This window comes from Scomber scombrus, chromosome 6 (genome assembly GCF_963691925.1).
Source record: "Scomber scombrus chromosome 6, fScoSco1.1, whole genome shotgun sequence".
Classification (NCBI taxonomy): Eukaryota; Metazoa; Chordata; class Actinopteri; order Scombriformes; family Scombridae; genus Scomber; species Scomber scombrus.
In genome coordinates, this window is record NC_084975.1 from 10,785,398 (window position 1) to 10,810,269 (window position 24,872).

The 24,872-nt window shown below is 40.9% G+C and overlaps 3 protein-coding genes across 6 annotated transcripts in view; 1 reads left to right on the forward strand and 2 right to left on the reverse strand.

Moving 5' to 3' along the window:
* Positions 1 to 11: 11 nt before the first annotated feature.
* On the reverse strand, positions 12 to 6,921 carry parp12a (poly (ADP-ribose) polymerase family, member 12a). 2 transcript variants are annotated; one of them, XM_062420233.1, is made up of 11 exons: positions 6,534 to 6,921; positions 3,879 to 4,014; positions 3,493 to 3,757; positions 3,208 to 3,396; positions 2,895 to 3,078; positions 2,218 to 2,392; positions 1,764 to 1,993; positions 1,567 to 1,654; positions 1,316 to 1,446; positions 1,074 to 1,225; positions 12 to 667 (listed from the first exon to the last, which is right to left on the reverse strand). In XM_062420233.1, the coding sequence occupies exons 1-11, from the start codon at positions 6,854 to 6,856 to the stop codon at positions 411 to 413; spliced, it is 2,130 nt and encodes a 709-aa protein (XP_062276217.1). In that variant the 5' UTR covers positions 6,857 to 6,921; the 3' UTR covers positions 12 to 410. The 2 variants fall into 2 exon arrangements, with proteins under 2 accessions (XP_062276217.1, XP_062276216.1); XM_062420232.1 differs by having other exon boundaries at positions 1,567 to 1,657.
* Positions 3,989 to 11,007, forward strand: cfap263 (cilia and flagella associated protein 263). Its single transcript, XM_062420234.1, has 9 exons — positions 3,989 to 6,076; positions 8,070 to 8,205; positions 8,625 to 8,786; positions 8,872 to 9,021; positions 9,274 to 9,384; positions 9,599 to 9,697; positions 9,874 to 9,981; positions 10,145 to 10,300; positions 10,479 to 11,007. The coding sequence occupies exons 3-9, from the start codon at positions 8,658 to 8,660 to the stop codon at positions 10,605 to 10,607; spliced, it is 882 nt and encodes a 293-aa protein (XP_062276218.1). The 5' UTR covers positions 3,989 to 6,076; positions 8,070 to 8,205; positions 8,625 to 8,657; the 3' UTR covers positions 10,608 to 11,007.
* Positions 11,008 to 11,229: 222 nt separating this feature from the next.
* Positions 11,230 to 24,872, reverse strand: part of srgap1a (SLIT-ROBO Rho GTPase activating protein 1a) — an 88,080-nt gene continuing 74,437 nt past the window's right edge. For 2 of the 3 annotated variants that reach the window (XM_062420274.1, XM_062420276.1), the window contains 4 exons: positions 21,090 to 21,270; positions 18,704 to 18,865; positions 14,969 to 15,341; positions 11,230 to 14,130 (listed from right to left, as the gene is read on the reverse strand). In XM_062420274.1, the coding sequence (XP_062276258.1) occupies positions 13,723 to 14,130; positions 14,969 to 15,341; positions 18,704 to 18,865; positions 21,090 to 21,270 (1,124 nt within the window). In that variant the 3' untranslated portion in view covers positions 11,230 to 13,722. The remainder of the gene's footprint in view (positions 14,131 to 14,968; positions 15,342 to 18,703; positions 18,866 to 21,089; positions 21,271 to 24,872) is intronic. The other variant, XM_062420275.1, reaches the window with a different exon arrangement.

Genomic DNA, 24,872 nt, shown 5'->3' on the forward strand with positions numbered 1-24,872 from the left:
TCATGGCAGGTTGTGATTTTTTTTATTTATTGCACAGCAATCGGTGAATTTAAACTATTTATACACCAGAATTGGTTGCCCTTAGTATCCTCAATTTAGACTTGTGTTCAGAAATTGTCATGACTAAATAGACACCATCATAAAGAGAAACATTTTCAAAGTAAAAACACTCCATTAATTGTATACAATCTGTAATGCAAAAGTATTTTCTAATAGCTAATAATCTGCAGAAAAATCCCTTAGACAGTCAGTTGCATAATAAGTATATATGAGTTATGATTTTGCCACACATCTTTGTTGATGACATTTCACATATAAAATTCCACAAACCCTTAAAGCCACTAGCAGCTACCAAAATAGAGCATTTCATCAGAAAAAAATTCCCCTGACCAATTTATTGCTGTAACAACTTATGAATAGTCAATGACGTACTCTGGATAAATCTGTTGTTTTTCAAAGATGACAAAGATGCTGGGGTCACTCACGCAGTTAACGCAACTGTCATAGAAGGTTCTGCTGTTTCCTTTCGGTGGGGGCCGAACGTAGCTACCGGTTCCCTTGGTGTACTCCCCCACCAGGACCAGAGCCACAAACATGATCTTGTGTCGGTTTCCTTTGACGCCGGCGTATCTGTCTGAGTAGGACGCATCTCTGGCAAAGTAGCTCCCTTAAAAAAGATAAAATGTTACCCTAATGACACAGTCCAAAAAGTATCTGTCATGGTAGTATACTGTTGCTTCATGATTGACTTGCAGTTCTGAAAGCCTGATAAACTCTTACTTACTTAAACTTCTTACAAAATGATGTGTTTTGAACACATTTTTAATGTGCAGTAAATTTAAGATGTAGATAATCTGTAATTAAGGTTGCAGCTTCTGAGATGGGAAACAAAATTGTCATCATGTTAAGACTGGACAAAGTATAAGTTTGCTATGGACAGCTTCCCACATCAGTTTATTGCTATCGCACAAAAACACAGCAGTCATTTTGCACAGAAAAAAGACGTTTTTTTGTGGTTTCACTATGTGATATATTTACGATATTCCTGAAATTCTAAGGCGCTCATTCTGTACCTTTGCCGTAGGCCGTGCCATGGACACCACACATCCTCCAGTCAAAGTTTTGCTCACAGATGGCCTCAAGCAGGGAGTCATCTGTCCCATGGAACAAGTACTTCTCTTCCACAGGTTTCCCTCCACTCCTCAACTTCATCTGCTCTCTCTGCCTGAACACAAAATATTTAAAAAATGTATGCCGTCACATGTTTTAGGGCAGCACAAATTGTTATTACTAATGAGCCCTGTCTGTGATTTACCACTGAAAGACTTTCCACAGAGAGGGGTTCTGGATTCTCTGGATGCTGTTGATTTTACTCTGCGGCATGGTGCGCCTAAACAACATCTCAATCATTTTATAGTACTCGTTAGATTTGGAAAGAGGCACGAGCTGAAAGAGAAGAGATCAGTGTAGACAAAAAGAGGTCATCAATCAAGCGTTTAAATATGTATTCAGTATTCTGTTGTGGGGGTAGGGTGGGGTATTGCATAATACAAGCTATGAAGATACCTTGTATCCAAAATCAGGCAGGGCACTCTGGTCCCAGTAGGATGGGACACTGTCAGCAGTGGAGGAGCTCGAGCTAGGTGATGATGCACTGCTGAGAAGACAAACATATGGTATGAATTGTCTGATTGCAGAACTCACTTGAGACACAGAGATAGCCGAACTTAAAAGGATAATACAAACATTTCCTCTAAAAATACCTCTTCAGCTGCACCTCCACGTCTTGAGCAGACACAAAGAGAGGCCTCCTTCTGACCTCTCGTTGTGTGTTGTATTTTATGTTCTGCTGATACATCGGTGGGGTTCCCGTTGCACCTTTGAAGTTGAGAATATACTGCTGGTTGCCAGCACTAAAATGAATCTGTGCGTCTTTATCTGCCAGGTACACGTTCTCCAGAGTTTGAGAAGTGACAGAGGCTTGTGTGTCACCCTAAACAGAAAAAAACAAAACAGAAGAATTAATTCATAGTATAAGTTCATAAAACGTGAAAATTAATTACAACTAAGCTGAGTAACAAAATCAAATATTGGTACTGTACTATACAGTATTATAGGATTTTTAAAAAACAACAAGTTATACTCTCATCTCTAGGGACATCATCTTTCATCTGGATAATTGAGACTTATAGCTGCTCTCATAATTTTCTGACTGACCTGTCCAAACTCCTGCCACTTCCCATTCTCATCTTTCCAGTACCAGAGCCACTTAGTTGTAAGAATGAAGTGAGGGGGCTTGGTGACATAGGAGGCGGTGGACAGGCGACGAACCGGAGACCCTTTGTATGTCATTTTCATGAAGTCAACTGACTGCATAGTCGGGGGTGCAGGGCTGAAAGCAAGCAGTGAAAGTGAACCAATAATTCCCCCCAACACTTCAACTTATGTGAATACTAGACTTTAAATTGAATTGTTGCTCTTTAACACATATAAGCCAGGAAAATTGTGTGTGCTGCTTTTCAAAATAGTTTTTAAACTAAACCCATCATTTAAGACTGGCTTTTATGTAGCGCCTTATAATTGGTTCTGGTACATTTCACTCTTTTATTGTAATCAATTATCTTTTAGTGTTTTATAATTTTATTTAACTTGTGTCAATTCATTTTTACAGTAAGTTTTATAAAATATTTACCTTTATTATTATCATTTATTAATTGTTTTATTTACATTTTATAAGTCACATTTCTTGGTATTTTACTTGAATCTTGGCATACAGTACTCTCCCATCCTGTGCGTTTTTCAATCACTTGTAAAGCACTTTGATTTGCATTTGACTTGTATGAGAGGTGCTTTGTAAATAAAGTTTGATTCATTCTTTCATTCATAATGCTCACCTTTGTAAAGAAAGAAATTGAAAAAACCCCAAGATGGGTGACGGTTGATCAGTACAGTTCGTGTCTTGTCCTGGGTCACAGTAGGCCTTCTCAATGTCCTCCATATTGGGCAAGTCCTTCCAGGTCACACGCTCTAAAAGCTGCCATCGGTAAGGTGAGTCCCAATGGACACGGGCACACTTGTCTGCAAAAACCCCCAAAACAAACAAGTAAACAATGGCAGGACAATTTTATCTTAACACACAGATCTACACACATGTATTTAGAGGTTTCTGTAAATATGACTTGTCTGTTCTGGCAGCAGTGATGTTACCTTTGAAGCTGCAGTGTCTGCGAATGAAGAAGAGGCAGATTTCATCCCTTTCAGCATCACTTATGGTTTTAGTTGCACCTGCAGAACTAGTAGGGGGTGTGGGGGATGTAGGGGATGTGGGAGATCTGGGTTTGCTTTGGGAGGGCTTCTGGGAAAGCTTCTGAATGGGGCCTCCCCCCTCCGGCAGTGCTGCAGTAGACACACACACATACAAGCTATAGTGTAAACAACCACTATTATGAAATTACAAAAAGTGCTCGATTATTCATGCAAGTAATTCTTTACCAGCAACAGCTGATGGTTTTCTCCCCTGTTGACCCATGATGATGAATTTATTTCTGTAGATCTTAGGAAGGTTTGCAATATTCTCCTGACTGAACCCTCGGAAAATCTTCATTCCTTGTGCTTCAATGTTATGGGCCCTCTTACAGTCCGAGCCAAACTTACAGTCACCTTGGAGATGGTGCAGGCAGACATGCAGCTTGATGCAGGAAGTGGTGAACTTGCAGGAGCCGTGCAAACCTGGGCCCTTGTTGTAATGCGGGCATATCTAGGTGTGGGGGGGGGGGAGTAACCATAGCGTTACAGCAGAAATATATGATTCAGAGATTTACATCGCAAGAGATTCTCAAGTCCCACCTCTGTTTCCCACTGGTGCCAGCATGACCTACCTCAGGCAGCAGGTAAGGATCATTTTGCAGTAACAGCTGGAACAGCTGTTTCTCTGTCAGGTTGTGAAGACCCCATCTCCCCAAAAGTTCAGCATTGTATGGCAATGCCAGACTATGGGGATTTTTACACTTGTGTCTGAAAATGACAAACGCGTTTCAGTTTTACTGAATTTGACATTTCAATTTAGTCTCTTTACTATTTGTGGACTATTCTAACATGACCGTTAAGGCTGTTCACTGATGGCCAAGATACAGAACCGATATATACACACATTTGTAATTATGTTTAGGCTTTCATGACTTGATTACACTGAAAAAAGTGTATCACATTTAAGGTCTTATCAGTTAATAGTTTTTGGTTTGGACAAAACTAACAACAATACATTGATATTCTGCTGACTCTGTAGTGGCCTTATTATTTAATCAAACTTACCTTTTCATGTAAAATATTGGCCATAACACCCTTCATCAGCTATAATAAAGGTGATAGGATGTGAACACTGCCATCTTCTGTTTAAATAAAATACTGCACACACTGTCACATGATCTGCTGTTCTTCCAAAGTTTTAAGATGTGTGGAATCCATAATTACAACAATAATAATAATGTTTATTAAACTTTGTTTTGTTATTTCCTACATACAGCCTTTCAGCTGTAAAATGGTTTATTTTTCTTAAAATATAATGGCTATCTTTTTCATGTATGAATGAGCAGCTTTCTTTTAGTGCATTGTCTGTTGGACTGAGCTGAATAAGGATATGTACAAAAGGTCAAATATCCCAGTGACGCTCTCAATTGACATTTTGAGCTGTCATAGGAAGGAAAAGATAACACAGGTGGAATTTATAATATCACATTCAGTTTCCCAGTAAATCATGCCAGTGACAGCCTCTGAAGCTTGCTTATGTAAAATGGAATGCAGCTGTTACTAATGTTAATGATTACTCCTGTGTTTGTCCTGCTGTGACCTCAAACTGTCTGCAGTGATAAAAGCTTATGCAAGTGCTTCATACCTTGCATCTAAGACTCTCACTCTCACACAGGTGCTTGAGGTGTTTTTTATTTGATCTCTGGGAGATTGAAGTTGGGTGGAGTTGGTATTTATTGTATAAATAAGATGATTAAGGTGTGAGTTGTCCTGTGCAACAACACTAACAGGGATTTAAAAAAGATAGGCAGCACTGGAAATAAAAACACAGACAGAAAATGTCTTTAGTTTCTTTCCCCAGGCCATCAGGGCAATGAACTGCTTCCACAAGCTGCCCCTCATTCCTCCAGTCAGGGATTAAAATGGATGAGAACTGAATGCTAAATGCACATGCACTTTACACTTTAAGTAAATCAAGCACTAACTTATGCTGCTCTTATGTTTTTTAAATCGTGTTCACTGTCTTGTTTTTTTCAAATGTGTTTAAATGTCTCTTTTATTTTGTTCATTTTCTTTTTATGAGTGACTGTTCACAATGTGACTGTCTGTTGTTTGAACATCATGAATCTGGGGAACGGTATCTCGCTTCTGTATATGCTGAAGGTGTATGATGGAAGTGACAATAAACTGAACTGAACTGCACTGATAAGGAGACACAATTAAAGAAATAAAAAACAAGCAAGGGGAACTGATTTCAAAAGAGATATTTCTAGGAATCAGTTATGTAACCATTGAAATTCAAAGCATTGTCAACTTAAGAAATCTACCTCTAAGTTTTTCCTTTGGGTGACGTGAATCAAACAGGCTGCACAGAACAAGTCATGAGAAAATGTCGAGTCAGCCACGCAAGCGAACAACTGGGTGGACCATGGAACGGGTGTAGTCTCAATAGATTCAACTTTTTTTGTATGTTAAACACAGGTAATGTAATACAATAGATATGACAGAGCTAAGATTGTTTTTTAAGTTAGAAAGCTACAAATTAACCATTACAACTATTTTTGATTGACTGAGTTGAACCTCACTCACAACTCTGGTCAAACCAGCTGCGTCTAAATTTAGAGTGCGCGCATATTCTCAGTTATATGCATTTAAATGGCCCGGAGCAGCTAAGAGAAACTTCCTTTTGTGAGACGTCTCACTTTACACCAGTCAAGGCTATGACTGTATGACATCTTTATTGTACCCATGCACACCAAATACAGTAAAGTATATCAGATTGTGTAGCACTTGCTGCAAGGATAGGCTACACCTGACTACATCTTTGGAAGTATGTAGTTATTTGCTCTGAAATGATTTATTAGCCTCTACATATGATATTGAGTCCAGTTATTCAAATTTCCATTATGTTTTATTGTATATACCCTGTTTTGACGCCTGAAACCGGGATGTAATCACATGTATCCTTAAGACAAGTGCGACGGTATTTGATAATAATTTGTAACAGCCTCTCTGCAGGACAGAGTTTCATACTTGTGCACTTTGTTTTAGGAAAGTGAGACGAGGAAATGGAGTCTCTTCTTATGCCCTGCTTTGACCCATTTCAATGCATTTACCGTAAAGGTGAGAATACGCGTGCACTATATTTGCGAATGAATATAGGCCGAAACTTTCATTGTATTATACTACAGTAATATCAGCATATCTTTGTGAAAGCTGCAGTAGGAATATGAAGTAATGGTAAAGACAAAATCTTCAAATGAAGGCCTACACCAGGTTATACTTACCCGAAAGTGCAGTCTCCGCAAACGAAATACCTGCACAGGTGTAAACTATCGCACTGTGGACAGTCCCCGGGCTTTTTCTGACAGATGCGCAGGCTGGTTTTCGCCACAACCAAACTGTCCGGGCTGATTATTTGACCAGAACCGGACACACTCCGTCTGACCTCTCGAATAGCTATTTTACCATCGTCGAAGAGGACTTGCCTCAAAACTGGTTCCGCGACAGTGAAAGTCTGTGCGAGCTCATCGTTCAGGTTCTTGAAGTCCAGACATCCCTCGTTTTCGCACAGGGTCTTGACGATAAACGTCGAGACGCGCGAAGTCATCTTGACAAGAATTTCACCAGCTCAGCTGATCGTGTTTACAGCAGGCCTGCCTTAGCTGCAGGAATCACTTTTACACAGAAATGAAACTGAAACTTAAAAAAAAACACAGGTCACGCCCCGATCGCCACACAATCAACTGTGAGCGTGCATGAATACATCTTCCCATTCATGGAACGGAGGTAGTGTCCATAGAAATATTCGATGTTAAATCTTAAAACTGCAAATATCAATCTACTTCTACTTCTACTTCTTCTTCTTCCTCTTCTTCTTCTTCTTCTTCTTCTTCTTCTTCTTCTTCTTCTTCTTCTTCTTCTTCTTCTTCTTCTTCTTCTTCATAATAATAATAATAATAATAATAATAATAATGATGATGATGATGATGATAATAATAATAAACACGTTTAAAAAAAGAAATATTCTATGTTAAATTCACATCCAAAAACTGCAAATATCAATCTACTTCTTCTTCTTAATAATAATAATAATGATGATGATGATGATGACGATAATAATAATAATAATAATAATAATAATAATAATAATAATAATAATAATAATGATAAACACGTTTGAAAAAAAAATCTATCTATATTGGTCGAAAAGTTGGAGAGTTTTACACGAGTACCTGAAGGCAACACACCGGCCCTAGCAACCGCTGCAGGGGCTCAGTGTACATTAGCAACCATGGAGGACGAAATGTCGTTAATGGGAGAAAACAGCAAGGAGGCTACACAAGAACAGGAACAAGTGTTTTACGGCCGGGTCGAAGAACTGAAGTAAACTTCATCCTCAGAATAGAATCTAATGGTTACATACAATGGATACATTAAGAGGAGATGTGTTAAAGATATTCAACCTGAAGCTACATGGTGCAGTGTTAAGGCTATCGCTTGTTCTGTTGTTGAGCCGTAACAGCTTTAAACTAACCATTAGCTTAATGTAGAGGGTCAGACAGTTTTGCTCATACTACTGTTATTCTTAGCTTGCAGCAACTTCCTCACACTTCAAATAATTATAGACATTATTCCAGCATTTACATTATGAATATGAAATGAGCATGTTAATGTCTTGTACTCACTACCAACGTTACTTTAATTCTATTTTCCCATAGAGGTGATTAATAAAATACTGTTATTAGCGAAGTGGTCCAATTGTAAACAATGTGAAGCCTCTTAGTAAAGTTGTTGGTTGATCTTAAGTTTACTCCCACCAGGTGCTCCATTGTAGCCCTCCTGGCAGAGAATGAATTGTTTGAACGTTTCATCAGCCGCCTGGATCCACAGGACCTGGTGTCCCAGCCTTCAGGAGAGGGCCCAGGGCCAACAGGAGCCTCCCAGCTGGAGGGTGGGGTAAGACTGAATAAAGACATTGTGTGATGTGATTGTAGGTTTTCCACTGAAAACAAATAGAGAGAGAGAGAATACTTTGCTATGTCTGCCTGCCCACAAAGAAATATATAGACATAAAGCTAATTTCTTTTTGTTTTCATCGGGGTTAGGGTTAGAGTTAGAGGTTGGAAGAGTGACAGAACATATTTCTGCACAGAAAATTCCCATCATTAATAGTCTTCTGATCTATTGGTTTAGGTAGGCCAAAGAATTGTTGCTAGTTATTTAAAACCCTTGTGATGACCTGCTTCTTTTCTTTTCATGCCAATACATTTTTAGATTAATGCTCACATTATTTTAATTATGCTCCATGGACAAATGTCCTGTCTCCGATGTACTTTTGATAGCCACATTCATTGTTCATTTGTATGTCTTTTCAGGGTCGTGGACGGAGGCGAAGGTCTCGATCCAACATGTCAGATCGCCTCCTGCAGCTGACCCTGGAACAAAAGCTTTATGTGGCACAGAGAGAAGTAACAGAGACACAACAAGACCAGGAGAAACTTAAACAAAGATATGACAGAATTCAGGACAGCTACAAGGTTACTGCATGCTCTCGTACGATTTTTTTTTTATAGAAAAACTCAGTTATATTTCTCCTCAGTGACTTCTTTTGTCTTTTTACAGGCCTCCTTAAAAGAGGCACAACAACGTCTAGAAGAGATCCAGAAGGCCAAGAAGGAGTTTGAACGCAGACTGCTCAAACCTAAGAATGAGAGCAAATTGGAGATGAAGGAGCCTGAGAAGGTGCTCCAGTACATTGTGGACAAGTTAAAGGTAAAATCAGGTTCAGTGTAATGATGCAAAGAAGAATTTGGTTAGATGTAAACATAAATTGACTACTCATTTTAATTGAACATTTCCTTCTTTTTTTTTTTAAATTTGTATTTCCACCATATTTTTCTTTCATTTTTTTGACTATTTTGATCCACTTTCTGTGGCACTATTTGCAACCCCTACCCATATTCATCATCTTCCTCCCTTTGTCCACATTTTGTTTTTTGTGTTCACACACACAAACTCAAACAGGTCACCCAGCTGGAGAAGTTTAACCTGAAGAACCAAGCACTGAAGGCCCAGGAGAAGAAGCTCCAGCAGCAGCTTCAGCAGAAAAAAGAGCTGGGAAAAGCTGAGTATGAGGTAGATTAAAAGTGTGAAGGTATCACTGAATAAAAGGTTGGTTTTATCAATGGATTGTCAGCTGATTGTGTAGTTTTTTTGTTAGACTTTTGCGCAAAAAGGTGTGAATCATAGCATGCTTTCTGCTTGGAAATTTGCTTCTTAACTGTGTTTATCACTTCCAATTATTTGCTTGTCAGTAGATGCAACAGTGTGTGTTGTGTGCTGTATCTAGGACATTTTCCAGGCGTACAGCGAGCAGAGAAATTACAAAAACCTGGATGAACTTCAAGTTAACAATCTCAAAGTACAGCGTATCCTCAGTTCACACAAGGTAACTCATTCTAAATTTGCATATGAGAGAAAGACACATTTCTCATTGTGGTTTAGTATAGATGTACGGAATGTATCCCATCTCTTGCAGCACAATCACCTTGATCTTACCTCCAGCTTATCAAATTTGTGTGTATATGTTTGTTTGTGTGTATGTGTGCGTGTGTATATGAACAGGAGAAGCTGCAGAGTGTGACATGGGAGTCTACAGAGCTGAGCAATGACATCACTAAAAGGAAGCAGATGCTGGCAAAAATTGAGCAGGAAATACATCAAGCTGAGGAGGTTTGCCATCAGCCAAAAAACAATCTGGATTTTGCATTAAAATGATTCAGGACAGACTAAAATACATGAATGAATCCGTTAATAACTGCTATTATCGGCTCTTTAAACTCATTCCCTTTGCTGTACTCCATCCATGTTTCCTGATTGGTTTCTTTCTCTTCAGGAGCGTTTAAAGGCAGAGACCCTAAACCAAAACCTGCGCCGTCAGATGGCAGATTATCAGGCCCCTGATATCATCGAGTACCTGCACGTCAAGGATAAACAGAAGAAGCTGCGGCAGAGCATTCACACATGGGAAAGGAAGGTTGGGATTGCCGAGGTAATTCATTTTTTATTTCCATTCTCTGATGTGAAATGGGATGAGATGTTGATCTGCATTATCTTGTGTAGCATGTATATATCACACCAAGCCTCAGTCCAGCTAGAAAAAACAAAACAAAAAACTGTTGCATGACAGTATCTAAAACAATGGGCACTTTCTTTTCTGTTTGCACCAGATGGCCTTGAAGTCCCACCCTAAAGCCTGGAACAAACAGAGAGCCACTCTTACTCCTGCAAACAGTGCTGAGGCTGGAGAACACCAAATCCCAGTAAAGCTCCCATATATAGCAGAACACGACACTTAGAGGAGTGGAGAATCTGAAAACCAACTGGATTAATTTCGGAATACATTACATCTATCCCAAACTATGGTGGCGAATTCAGTTAAAAATGCCCTGTCACCATATTACAATTCTCATGTAGTTAATCATTTGTGGTAATAATTAGAGATTTTCTTGTAACGCTTATTGGGAGATGGGGAAAGAAAAGTATGTACTATTGACTTAAAGCTTTCATCCTTATCAAGTATCTTTCTTTCACTCATACTGAGCATGTCCTTGAAATATTTTTACTACACGCCATTATTATGAATAAAATCTACTGTTTAAGTTCTGTAAATGTAAAAACCAAGCTTATCAAACTATTTCTTAAATATTAGAAAAATATCTTTGCACATCAAATGATACTAAAGAATAAAAACAACTTGATTTCCTATACTGTACTGATTCGAATATCCATTCTGCTTACATTTTTCTGATGATACATCTGTATTGTTAACGTTTGGAAGGCAGAACTTTTACTTTTACTTGTAATTGTGAATTTTTGGATTATGGTACTTCTACTTTTACTTACATAAAAGACCATGCATAATTCTTACTCCAGTGACTAGAAACTTAAGTTTACAGTGGAAAAGAAATCTACCTCAGTCTCCACAAACTATTTCCTTTATTAGAAAGAAATCCATTGAGGTACAAGTCCTCAAAGAACTCTAGATGTTATGATGTTACATGCCATATATACAGTTATATACATAAAAGTGCAATGTCACAATGGGTAAGCTGTTTATTTATTATTAACTCTGTCATATAACTTTGGAAAATGGCATCATTACTTATTCATGTGTCTTCTTCCTGCACTGCATTTTCTCAAAACACAGCATCTGACATGAAAATGCAACAGCACAGAATGTCTGAAGTTCCTCTAAAACATTTTCAAAGGCACTTTCACAAGTACATACTACAGATGTACAGAACACCACAGAGTAGCTTAACGCCTACACACGGCATAACTGAGTCCTACTGTTGATGATGTTACATAGTGACAAAAGCACACTTTTTTTTTTACAACTGGCTTCATAGGTGCAACATTTGTATCTCTGGATATTTATTCTACATCATTTGTTCTAAGTTTAAAGTCATTTCTACCCAGAAACACACAAAAAAAACCAACATAAAAATGATTATAAAAATAATGAAAGTTAGTAATTCAGAAATCAATTAATTTTTGATTACTATACACACAATATCTGTCAAGTCAAAGATAGTGTAAACCTGCTGTTAGAGAGCATTGCTTATTCATTGCAAACCAAGTCTTTTCTAAGTGTTATTATGCTAGCCACACATCCCCAAGACATGCACCCAGTTCTGTTATTTTTTTTTTTACAGTATAGAGGTTACTTAAAAAAAAAAAAAAAGACACATACAGGGGTGCAGTCACACAGCTGGAACTCTGGCACATACAGTTTTATGGGGCTATTGCATTTTGAAATGATTACTTGACATAGATGCGTATGAGCTGACTGACAAGGGCTGTTCACTGATGCTGTAAGTATGACTTCCTCTTGTTCCACACGTGCCGTTTCCTGCCACACCTCAGGCATTCAGAGGTGTCATCCATCATTCCACAGAGAAAGCCTCAAAGTCAGTCAAAGAGCAACACAAGAATGCATTACTGACATTCTCACCTGAACATAAAGCAGACTAGAGGGACTCAGCAAGCTGCTGTTTTCTGAAATGTTGACAAAGAGAAGCACAGGAAGCAGCGGGAACACATTAGGAGGCTTTTACACTAACAGTCATTAGGTCCATGGCTACCGGCAGCACTCCCACAGGGCGCCGCCATGAGTCTATACAGATCAGTCACTATGAAGAATGCCTACATCATATATGGAGGATCAACATCCATGCTTTAACTTGTAGTCATGTCTTTGGGTAGATAAAGCCAAGCAAGGCGTAAAAGAAGCTATGGCATGTGTTCCACGCCATATAATAGCATATGTGGTGTATATACTGTAGGTAGGAGATGATTTGTCATAAGTTTTAAAGTACAAACCACTTTCACACTGCTCCCCATGGGTTACACAGATGCAAAGGCATAAATTATTAGGCATATTTTATCCCTGCACCTTAACTTACTGATGCAGGAATTCAAGAATGCATCAAAAATGTTCAAACAAAGTTCATAATGAAGTAGTGGTTTTATCCAATAGTCATCTCTCATTCCAGGCAAAGTGGAAAATATGTTAAAATAAATTTTAGTGGATCCAGCACAGAGGTGATCTTTGTACATCACTGAGACACAACTGATGGTATGCCTTGCCAAAGAAAGTTGCTGAGTTTACAGAAATACAGAAATAAAGCATACTGCTATCAGTACTGTTAATTCATTAACAGAGTACCATTAGTTGTTAAGGGCTCTTCAGACCCATAATCAGTCCAACCTTCATACCACTTCTGTCCAGGTAGTCACAGCACCTTTATAATAGTAACATTTTTAACATTTGAAATCAGTAACATCTCAGAGTCAGTAAGGCCTTTGGACCAGTTCACAAATGCCTTCAAGGGCCCTCCTAGGTAACAGCAATTAAAAACCCAAAAAACTAATCTACATCTAATTCCTAATTCTACTTGTGAGAATTCCACTGTGGTCACTACAGTTCTCATCAAACTCCGTTTCAGGTTCAGTGGTAAACAAAAGAGTGACATGCCCTGTGTTTTGTTCAAAGTTACACAGTTCATGAATGTCTGTAAACTAAACTAACTATGGTACATTTTCTAAAACCTTAAAGGAAGCCTTTGTGATTTGTTGTTTGAGTTCTTTAAGAAACAGACTTATGTTAGATAATATTAACTGAAGCTTAAACACATAACTGTGCACGTGTTATTGAGACAGAAGATTTGTCCTGCTGACAAATTCCTAACTCCTACACTAGTGTCAGAGTGACCATAAGGATCTACTTTTTTAACTTCAGAACACCAAAAGGAAACGGCTAGCTCAAAATGTGAGTTGTCTTTTCCTGTCCAGGTCCATGTATTCTACACAATCTTTAAAGTAGGGACATTGCTAGCATTTTGCTGCCGCCGTGGATGTTGGTTATCGAGAGTTTATCTTGTTTTTCGTGTCTGGTTTCAGTCCCAGAGATTACATGGTGCAGGACTTGTCCAGAGGCTCCTGAGCAGATGTAGCTGGAGGCTGTGGGACCTGGTTGGATTTGGGCAGGACCATGGGCTTGGGTCTCAAGGCGGGGGGTTTGAGCTGCACCCCCATGCGGGGTGCTACCATAGGCTTGAAGGTGCTCATGGTATCGCTGGAGGAGCTGGTGCTGCGGCGGATGGGCGGCTCAGTGTTGACGGTGGACCTCAGCATGACGCCGTGAATGGGGCTGAGGGACTCGCTGGAACTGGCCGGCGTGGGGCCCCCGCCACTACTGCCGGAGGTCTGCCGCTGCTCCAGGGTGTCCAGCACCACGTCAGGGGCATGTTTGGCTGAGCTCTGCCGCTCCAGCTCCCGCAGCTCATTCAGGGCCGTGTTCATTGTTTCTTCTATGTCCTGCAGGAAAAAAATACAGTGTGTGTAAGAGAGGAGGGGAGATGTGGAAGGATGATAATGATGTAAGTGAGAAAGATGAGTTGGAGACAGGAAGGTTGGTGTTAACAGTGAGAAAAAAACAAAAAAGACATGGTAGGGTGAGAAAGAAAAGAGAGATGATATGAACAGCAAAGATGTGAGAGAAGGGATAAGGTAGCGTTAGGCACGGTACGAAACGTAAAAAGCAGTGTTAACAGAGGACCACAGTGACAGATTCTCAAGAAACACCTAGCATGCATTATACATGCAGAGAGTTAGTAGAGAGAATTACTTGGCACTGACATCCCTCCCTCTGCATGCTAATGACTTTGGAGAGCAAAGGAGATGCAGAGATGACAAGATATGTTCATCTGAGCATGCCCCCAGTAGGCAGACAGACAGCACAGCACAGTTCAAAGTGCTCTCTGTGACCTCTGCTTTCCAATTGAGGCCATATACAAGCATCATTCATGGTTCTGCTTTTCATAAATATGTTTGATCTGTGCTACCAACGTCTGCTTTAACACAAATGATTGCCCGTCAGGCACTGCTATGTTTTGCAATAGGTTTCAATATGTTAAAGTTTTTGTTTGCATGATCACAATCAAGACTACTTTAAATATACTGTGATGAGTCCCAGTGTCAAGTTATGCTCCCTGCTGTCTGCCTGTGAAGCTAGTCTTTTGCGTGTATTTAGCACACGGACACAGTTGCAGCCAGAGGAAGCAGAAGACAGGGACTGACTATGTTTTTACAGGGCGGGGCAGGGCTTTGATGGTGGAGGGAGCTGCGGTCGGGTCGCCGCTCTTCCCGCGCTGACCTGTGCGATGGTCTCCGGATCCAGGGGCTTGCCGCCATGGTGGTGGTGGGTGTCAGTGAAGCCTGTGTACTGGCCCGAAGAGGTGGAACGGCGGATCGGAGGGCTCTCCATCTTCTTCAGGGACTCGTGGCGGCTGATGTTAGTCAGGCTGCTGTGACCAGTGCGGCGCCGACGCTCTGGGCTGTCCATGGGCAAGTGGTTGCGACTCCGCAGCATGTCCCGTGGGCTGAAATGGCCAAGGACTGGGGAGCCCATCTCAGGAGTGCCTCCATGCCCGCTGTGACCCTGCTGGGAAGGGTGCACCTTGCAGTGGACATCACTGGGGCGGGCAGGAGGCCGTCGAGAGGGCGGTTCTGATCTTTTCCTGTGCCTGCTGACAAAGAAATATGGGACGGAGAAGAAGAAACAAAAGTAAGTATTTATTTATTGTATTACAGGTTTCATAACTGCAGAAAAACAGGCATCTTTTAATACTTTAACATTTTCCCACACACAAACATTGTACATTGAGCTAAGCTTTTTGTTTTATAATTACAGCTATTTTGCCACCTCACTTCTCTCTTATGTAAACTTTTTAGCCAGTAAGAAAAACAGCCTTGTTTTTGGATTGACTGCTATGTATATAATAATTTAAGCCCTTAAAATATTGAATTTATTTAACTAACTCTAACTGGTAAGGCAAAGTCATCCTTCACACATGAAAATCCTTTATGAGTCATACAAAGCATCATCTTTAGTCTACAGTGAGCCTCCTCCAACATTTGCCACTGTGGAGAAAAAACCCCCCAAAACAACAATCATCAGTATAGTGAGAGGAACACTAGTGGCAGTGCCTACTAGCTCCTACAAGCTTATTTGGAGAGCAGGTTCAGTGGAGTCTAGCTGTCAACCAGAGGGGGGACGCCTGTGGTTCATCAGAACACCAAACCAGACTCTCTGGGAGATGCTGCAGCTGCCTCAGCAGGATGATTGTCCTCTATCTGAACCCAGACCAGCACAGCACCACGCACACCTAATCTGCAACACACTGCTTCACACTCACACACACACGCATGCTTGCTGGGTTATGCATGATGTTGCTCTACACTAACATGTACTCCTTTGAAACTGTTCTATTGCTCCATAAAAGGCCATTAGAGCAACACATTCTCATCAGTGAGGCTCTAATAGGCTTTACTTTGCATATTTATGGATTCCAGCCCTAAAGTAGCTGGAGACAGACTGAGTCAGAGCTGTAATGTTTAATACAGCTATCATCACACTATCATCACTTGCAGCCTCGCAGCAGGGTGACTAAAGAGGATATTTGAGCATGACTGTTGGCAAAGAAATACAATTTAATCTAGAGACTTTAATAATTTAAAGTTATGTGATCTTTATTACATGAAGATATTCAGATGAATTTTTAAAGTGAAAACGGTAACTGATATATAATTTCTATTATTGTGTTATTATGGCTTTTGATGAATTGTTAAATATTAAATCAACAACATATAAAAGCTGATACATGTCATGTTAATTTGAATTCTGCCAGCATTATTGGTTCTTTGTGATGACGAACAAGCAGTGAGTTACTCATCCTTTAATCACCTCTCCGAGGCAAATGGCTCAATTTGTGAGTTTACATCTGCCTAATGAAAGCCGTCTCAGCCATTATCATTAAGATTTACAGGCTTACAGCTTCATCATCGCACCAAACAAAAAGCAATAATGAGTACGGATATCAATGATTATGAGGGTATTCGATAATAACATTTTGGATTTTCCCGCAGAGCCACTGTGCTTCAGCATCTCCCCAGTCACGTCATTTCATCACAAAATGTCTATATTAACTAGAAAGTCTCAGGTCGAGTCTTACGCAAGACAGTGAAACTCATACCTGCTCACACACTGAAAAACACCCCGGATAAAAGTGTGAACAAAATGTCTTAGACTGATGTGCCTTTTTTCTAACTGCAGAGAAAAACCTGGGATAGTAAACAACTGCAGGAAGCACTGATAGCCTGCAGGGGGAGCAGTCTACATTCAGAACACCAGTCCTCCTCTGGGGTAGACTGTACAACAGGAACTGTTACTTTCTCTGCATGCTGTCACCACACCAACAGCTCACCCTTTGTTTATCGTGGCCTTGGCCAATAATAATGTAAATCACAAGACATTCCTTGAGTTTCTCTCCCTCAAAACAGAAAGCGACCACTTGTTTTGATCACATCAGTGTGCACGGTTGCCAGTAGAGGTGTTCATTTGAAAGAGGCGCTATTGTTGACTGATGCTTCTTGTTATGATGCCAAACTAGAGGTCTACCGGGTGAGCGCGTTGTTGATTGAGAACACCACGAGAGGAAAATATCCAAATAAAGCTCGAGCTATAAATGATTCAACACAAGAGGATTTGTCTGAATAGCACAGCAGAGAGTGAGTGGGAGGAAGACAGGAGAGGAAGCAATAGGTGGGGATCACCTGGGAGCTGGTGACAGGTAGAGAGTGTTGTAGATGCTGGCTTAGGGAGTTCAAGGAGGATCATTAAAGCCGAATGTGAAAAAGAAGATTCATTCCCATGTACTCGTCATCCGCATACAAATACCTGCAGCGGCGTAAATATTTCTCCAAAGTATGAATCATCGATGTCTCAACAGTGAAGCAGTGGGAGGGAGTGTGGCTCGGAATAAAATAGAATTTGTTCATGAGTTTGGCACAGACGTTTCAAGGTCGCTTACTCCACCGGCAGAAATGCAGCAGTGTGAAGAGGAGAAGGAGACAAAATACTGGCACGCAAACCAGCACACGCTGCCAGAGAGACTGAGGTGTGATTGAATATGTGTGTGTCCTCTCCGTATGTGCCATTCATCCATGTGTGTATGCATGCCCCAGTGTGAAATGGGTTTTAATGCTCATAGTTTACAACAGGAACAGTATGTTCAATGGGAATAAAATAGAGTGGGGGAAGCGTGTTCCTCGAGTGGCAGTTAGGCTGAGAGAGGTGAGCTGAGGATACAAAATGACAGGAGGCAACATATAATCCAACTACACCCAACTCTTTATAAAGAATTCAAAGTTTGTCAATTTTTCTAGTGTGTGTGTGTGTGTGTGTGTGTGTGTGTGTGTGTGTGTGTGTGTGTGTAGTCATTCACGCCTGGAGCTATGTTATGTGTCTTGGGTGATGCAACAGTAAAGTCGTTGCAGACACGGAGCTAGACCATCAGTCGTTATTGGATTGGCCGTCTCTCATTAGATAAAGCCAATGTCGTGGTCATATGGTGTTAGGAGGATGGGCATTAATTAACACAGTGGGGAGCTTGTTAGTCTTAAATGTGTTCTAATGCATTTTTGTACTCCTCTTTTCCTAAATTACAGCAGAAACCTCTTTAAATTTTGGTAAACTCTTGGCTGCCGATCGATTGTTTTTGATGTTCTAGGTTATTGTGGCATCCTTTCTTTAGATTTTTAAGTCATTGAGTGTGTGTTTCAATAGATGATGCTCTTCATCTACTCAGAAGCATCTATTCAGGAGTCACTTTTCATGCCGACTGTCCTTTTCCAAACTGATCACTGCTGCTGTACAATATAGACATGTTAAACTCATCACTTCCTTTGTACTACAGGACTTTTTTCTGGAAAATTAAATTTACAACAGCAAATATTCAGACTTTTGTAAAATTTATATAGAACACGAGAATGTTTTATTTAATTTTTTATCATTTTAATCCCAAACAGAATGTTTAAAGAGAGGCTTTACTAGTGCAGTCTTGTGGATGCCAACCTGGTGATGTAAGCCTCAGAGATCCTGGTGTCAGTGGGCGAGCCGATGTCTTTTCCCAAGCATTTATCCTCACCGGCGTGGCCGCTGCTGGCTTCGCTGTCAGCCTTCTGACTCAGAGTGTCTGAGAAGTTGTCATCACTGGGACACAGAGACAGAGTGACATTGAAGGCATAGAGAGAGCGAGAGGAAATGACAGGCAGAGAAAAAAAGGAGAGATATCAGCAAATCAGTCGATCTTTCATATTTTGCACTATTCTTTGATGACAGTATTTGATATCAGTTTCCTGTGAGTCAGCATGTCTCCATGCCTCCCAAGGCCCAGAAAGTCAGATGAGTCATATTTCCGGGCTTCTCAGTATTCTGGTGATACACTGTGGTGGTAACATAGACACACCCACACACCAGCCAGCTGTATGGCTTTCAGTGAGTTGTGTGACTAGATACTGGGTACAGTTGGTGCCTGTCAGGTGGCAGTAATCAGAGCTACTGAGCTGCACTGCTGCCCATGATGATGTGTATTAGCTGATATGAAAGTGCAGTCACTTATTTAGTGCTTCCACATGAATGCACACAGACAGAGACTGAGACAGGGCAAGAACAAGCACTTCTCCAAAGCAGAGGCGGCAGTAAAATAAATTTACGGACAGACACAAGAAAGTTTGAGCATCCTGTTAGCTGAATCTTGAAAGGAGACATCCTGTGCTGAAGTGGTCTCTCAGAGGTCTCGGGTCTCTCTGCATGTTTTATTCTGGGCTCTTTTACGGGACCATTGAAGATCACAACCCTGTCTGCTCTTAAACCTCTTGGCCTGCTCTGTTTAAGTGGGGAGCATGATGTTACTAGAGTCTGGGACAACCTGTACAGCTGTAAATTCCCCTGCTCTTTCATTAACTAAGAAGACAGGCTATCAGCAATGCCACTCCTGGTGAATTATTGATAGGGGCACATTGACAGGACAGTGGCAGAGGAAAGAGGGGTAGCCATCTAAATGGCCATTTTGTTGGCCAGCTACTGAGCAATTGGAGTGATTTTGTTGCTGTCCCAACAAGACAGTGAATCCAGTCCATTAAGCACCAACAGTAACCATGGCAGAGTTTATGCTTGTTAGGGCTAGGAGCGGGAGACAGTGACAGAGGGGCTGGTTAAGGACTCTGGAGGGGGAGAATGCTCCACAGCTGAGCGGGGACAACAGCAGCAGGCATGACAAACAAGACTGAAGGTCTTCTATGCACGACCCTATGCTCAATTAATGGGACACGGGTTCTTACATAGCAAAGTCAACAAGCAAGAGTTGTTTAATCAACAAGTATATCATCAGGGAAAACTGAAGGATTATTCTTTAAACCACAGCTCTAATATTCTGACTGGAGCTAGTACTAGTTTAGCAGGTACAATAATCAACTAGAGAAATAAAAAGTCACATTTCCTCAATGTACCACCTTTATGATATAAAAGAAATTGATGACCGTGTTTTGATGACTCTCACATATGTCGATGTAAAATGCAGGTAATGGTCAATTAAGACATAGTATTTCATTTAAAAAAAAGAATTTTACAAAAACTTTGAGGTGAGATCATTAGAGGTGACCTGACTGGTTATACACTTTTGCATGCATTTAAAACAGGTTTGGAGCTCATCACATATAAACACAAGAATGCAATCTTTTGTCAGTATGAATTCGATATGCTGTCATGGAGCCCTAATTCATACTCTCATCAACATAACACTGAATAGATTTGTATATTCACACACTTAGGGGTGACAAATTAAAAGGAAAAAATCAACATAAAGTATATTAGTTTAGTATTGGGCCACCACGTGTCCTTAGATTAGCTTCAGTGCACCTTGGCATTGACTCTACAAGTCTCTGAACTACACTGGAGGGATGAACACCATTCTTCCATTAGATATTCCCTCATTTGGGGTTTTGATGATGGTGTTGGAGAATGCTGTCTAACATGGAAAATTCTCCCATAGATGTTAACTTGGGTTCAGATCTGATGACTGTGTAAAGTCCATAAATATGATTCACATCATTTTCATACTCATGAGACCATTCAGCGACTCCTTAGCCCTCCTTAGATGTGGGCTTTGTCATCCTGGAAGAGACCACTCCCATCAGGATAAAAGTGTTTCATCATATAATAACAGTGACTCACTCAGAACAGCTTAGTATTGATTTGCAGTGACTCTTCCATCTAACGGGACAAGTGGACCCAAACCATGCCAGCAAAATGCCCCCCACCAGCATAATAGAGCCACCGGATCCCCTTACTGTAGGGTTCAAATTTTCAGACCTGTTCTAGTTTCACCTTTAATTTATTACCTGTTTGTATATATACTATAGATATAAACACTCACATGTCCTGGACCACAATATACTGGTGTGGCACCAGGCCGTCGATGCCGTTGTGGCGTCCCTCCCACCAGTCTTCAGACGCCCGTTGATACAGCAGCAGGGAGGCGCCCTTCTTGAAGGACAACTCCCTGGATGAGCGCCCGACATAGTCAAACTTGGCGATGGCTTCAATGGGCTCACCCTCTGTCAACGAAGAGAGGATTAGACAGGTCAGGTACACCATGTCAGATAGGGCAAAGACATCAAGTAGAGACAGCCATTAACGTATGTGCAGACAATTTTAATATTGCTACAAAACAGTGATGTTAAATCTTGATATGATCAGACAATACAGTACTTGCACTTCAATACAACTTGATGCACAAAGAGTCATATAATGGCATATTTGTGCATGTGGATGCTCATGTGTAATGGTCGTGCTCATGGAGTCCAAGTGTGTTGACTGTGTGTGCCAGTTGGTAATTTTAGTTGTAGTCAGGCCAGGGCCACAACAAGCCCTGAGGAGCTTTAGCAGGATATTTATAGCAGCTGGTGAGAGGAGATCTATATGACTCAGGGGCATGTCAGCCACTGTGTGGATCATTAGATTGGCTTGATATCTACTCAATAACTGTACAAGTAGACCCCAGGATCACTGACAGGGGAAATGAACAGGGGAAAGACCAGCAAAGCTTAATAGTATACCAGTGCCAGTGATGTTTGCAGTTTATTCTTTACTGATTGCTCCCTCCAAGTCCTTTTTTTCTTCATTTAAAACCACAAGAAAATCATGTTGATGTCAATCCTGAAGAAAAAAAATCAGTGTTTCAACAACAGCTACCGTCGACTCTCCTATATTCTCCTACATAAAAGGTACAAGTCTCCGAGCCAATATGCATGCACTACAGCAACACAGGTCTAAAAATAGCTTCTTTATTCCTCCCTCGCTCCTACCTCTGCCCTCCTCCTGTCTCACTCTCTCACTTTAAGTCAGACAGGGGGTCCCTGGACAGACGTAGCCTCACCCTAGTGCAGGTTCTCCATATACACTGGTAGAGAACACAGTAAATGGCTGAAGCTTGTATCGGCTGTGAAAAGCCATCATGATATATCTTTCACAGTAGCCTGAAAGTAATCCCCAGATGAGCAGAAAGGCCACGTGAGAGAGGAAATGCAGCCACGATTCTTAACAGGGCGGAGGTTTCTTCATTTCTCTCAGTGTCCTTTTCAACCTCATTTTTTTTCTATTGTAATTCTGCTCCAACCTTTCACTTGCCACCTTCCTTGCATCACTGGGTTGTCAGGATTGACATGGTGGATGTGACGTGGCTCCAATGAAATGTGACAAGCAGGAATTTACTGTCTGAATTAATTGGGCTGCACTGCAGCGGACAGGCTGTTAATAAAGTTGACGGCACCCTTATCGGTGCAGGGGATTTATCTTCCTCTCTCTGTTTTCGTCCATCTTTTGCTTTACCATTCCAACCAACCTCTCTCCTGGTCTGCAAATGTGTACCTAACATCTCTGCTAAAGTCACACAAACACTGATGCTGCTGCTGCAACGTGGCTGTGGCTAAAAGCAGCAGGCGCACACACATACACACTGCGACTAGAGTCAGAGAAATGTTGAAAACTGTGAGAGCTGGAGGCCTGTGGTTTAAGAGATACAAACTGTCAGAGGTCTTACACAAGCCAGTGGAGCGGAGTCGGTGTGGATGTTGCTCTACATCCGTGTTCATACGTAGAAATGGGGGAGCAGAGGCCTGGTATAAGAAATGGTAAGGAACAATACAGTAGAAGAGGGCTTTTTCTTTCTCTTTTATCAACCCTTTTCTCTCATGAAAGATGAAAGTGGGTTAAAGGTGCGGGAAAAGGATAACCCTCCTTGTATAATAAAACGCACTGCCCCTTTAACATGTCCAATCCAATATACAGTATGCCTGCTGGGGCACTTGACAACAAGGACATCTGCTATCCTCTTGCAAAGTTATATATATAATCAATGTGTCACTTAGTTCACCTCTGACCTCGTGGCGAATTTACCAGCAGAAAGAACATCAATGTATTGATGGTGTGCGAGAAGTGCCATCCTACAGAGAAACAGTTAATCTCACTGCGTAACAATCAGTCCATGACACTGTCATATGTGTCAGTGATGGGCATAATTATGCTGAGGGACAATGTATGGCTTTATAAAACATGCAGCATGACACCAACTATGTCTTCATCATTTTTTCCACTAAAACCTGATAAGTGAACTTCATATTGCTTCGCTTCCTCTGTGTGTGTGTCTGTGTACATCTGGTCAGTCCAGATCATCTATATGGGCTAATGAGCTTGAACACACTCCAGGGGGGCTCCGCCAACGACAGGGCTACTTAAATCAACAGGTGAAATTACTTTTACCCCTCTCTCTCGCTCTCTGTTTCCTGCTCACTTACTCTGAGGCCAAAAAGGAAAAATTCATTTTGAGCCTTGAGAAGAGAAAGAGAGAGAATAAAAAATGTACCTTATTTCTGTCTGCAGAATCAAGTGCTGGTAACTACACAGCAGTTTGCTTTTGTGACTGAAATCCAAATGAGGTCATGGGGATTTAAAAATAACTGATGGCAATAACTTGACCACAGTTCAAGACTCCACTGGGAGGGACTCAGCTCAGTTAGAGCATCCTCCCAGTCCACTCAGAGAAGCTTTTGGAACAAAACCGTGGTAGCGAGGGATTTCTGGAGAACATAATCTTCCATTAATTACTCAAGGAGTTGATAGCTGCCATCTGTGTTTTACAGTGGGAATCCTCACAAGCAGAAGTTTCCCCGTCAAATCAAAAGTCCTCTTTAGTTATGAAGGACATCCAGATGATGATTTGAATTTGGAAGCAGAGTCATTAACAGTTCACGTAATGAGAAGGGATCAAATATACTTTCAATGTGGCACTCGTGAACAAACTCTGCCTATTTAAACTGATGATTAATGATGACAGGGAGTCCCGAATAACAATTGGCTGTGAAAAGAAGACAGGATTGGGGCAACTGTTGTCACCATGGAAACAGGTTTAGGGAAGTCTGTTACCAAGGCGAGATATAAAGACTAAGCTCAACTACAGGTTGACTCTTTTTTGCTCACACTGTCTACATCTGGTCAGTCCTGTCACGGATATTAATCACTTTTTAATGAGCTGCAAGTTTTATTGTCTTTTTTTACTTTTCGCCGGATTTAAAGCAGAGATGTCTGACCCTGTCTGATCTTCTGCTCTCGACTAACACAGTCACTGTTTAATTTGGACTGGACCAACTGCTATCCATTTTACTCAAACAATGGACAACATGTGTGACCACACATCTTGAACATATGCCACAATGTCTGAAAAAAGTCTATTGTGTCCTCTAGTTTCTACATGAGCCTGGTGTTTTTTTTTTTTAACTTCTTCATATTTTTCTTGGACAAATGGAAATGTGGTTAAAACGAAGGAAAAAAGACAGCGTAACTTTTAAAAGCTATTCATCTATTAAAATCTGACACCCTTGACACACCCACTATACATTTACTATTCTTTTACAAATTACTCTAACATTGATTTTTCACAAGGTAATGGGAAAAAAAGGCCAGGGTGATAACTAATCCTAACCCAAGAATGTGAACCTTAGAAAACTAAATTTCACTCCCAAGGGGTCCAGTTGGTGCAGACCACCATGCAATTTGCAAATGGGGGATTTGGAAGTGTCGCAGGGGCCCAAGAGAGAAGCAGAATCCATTAGAATATGAATGGCTGTCCATTGCTCTGTGCCCAGTTCCCTGGCCCTTTAAG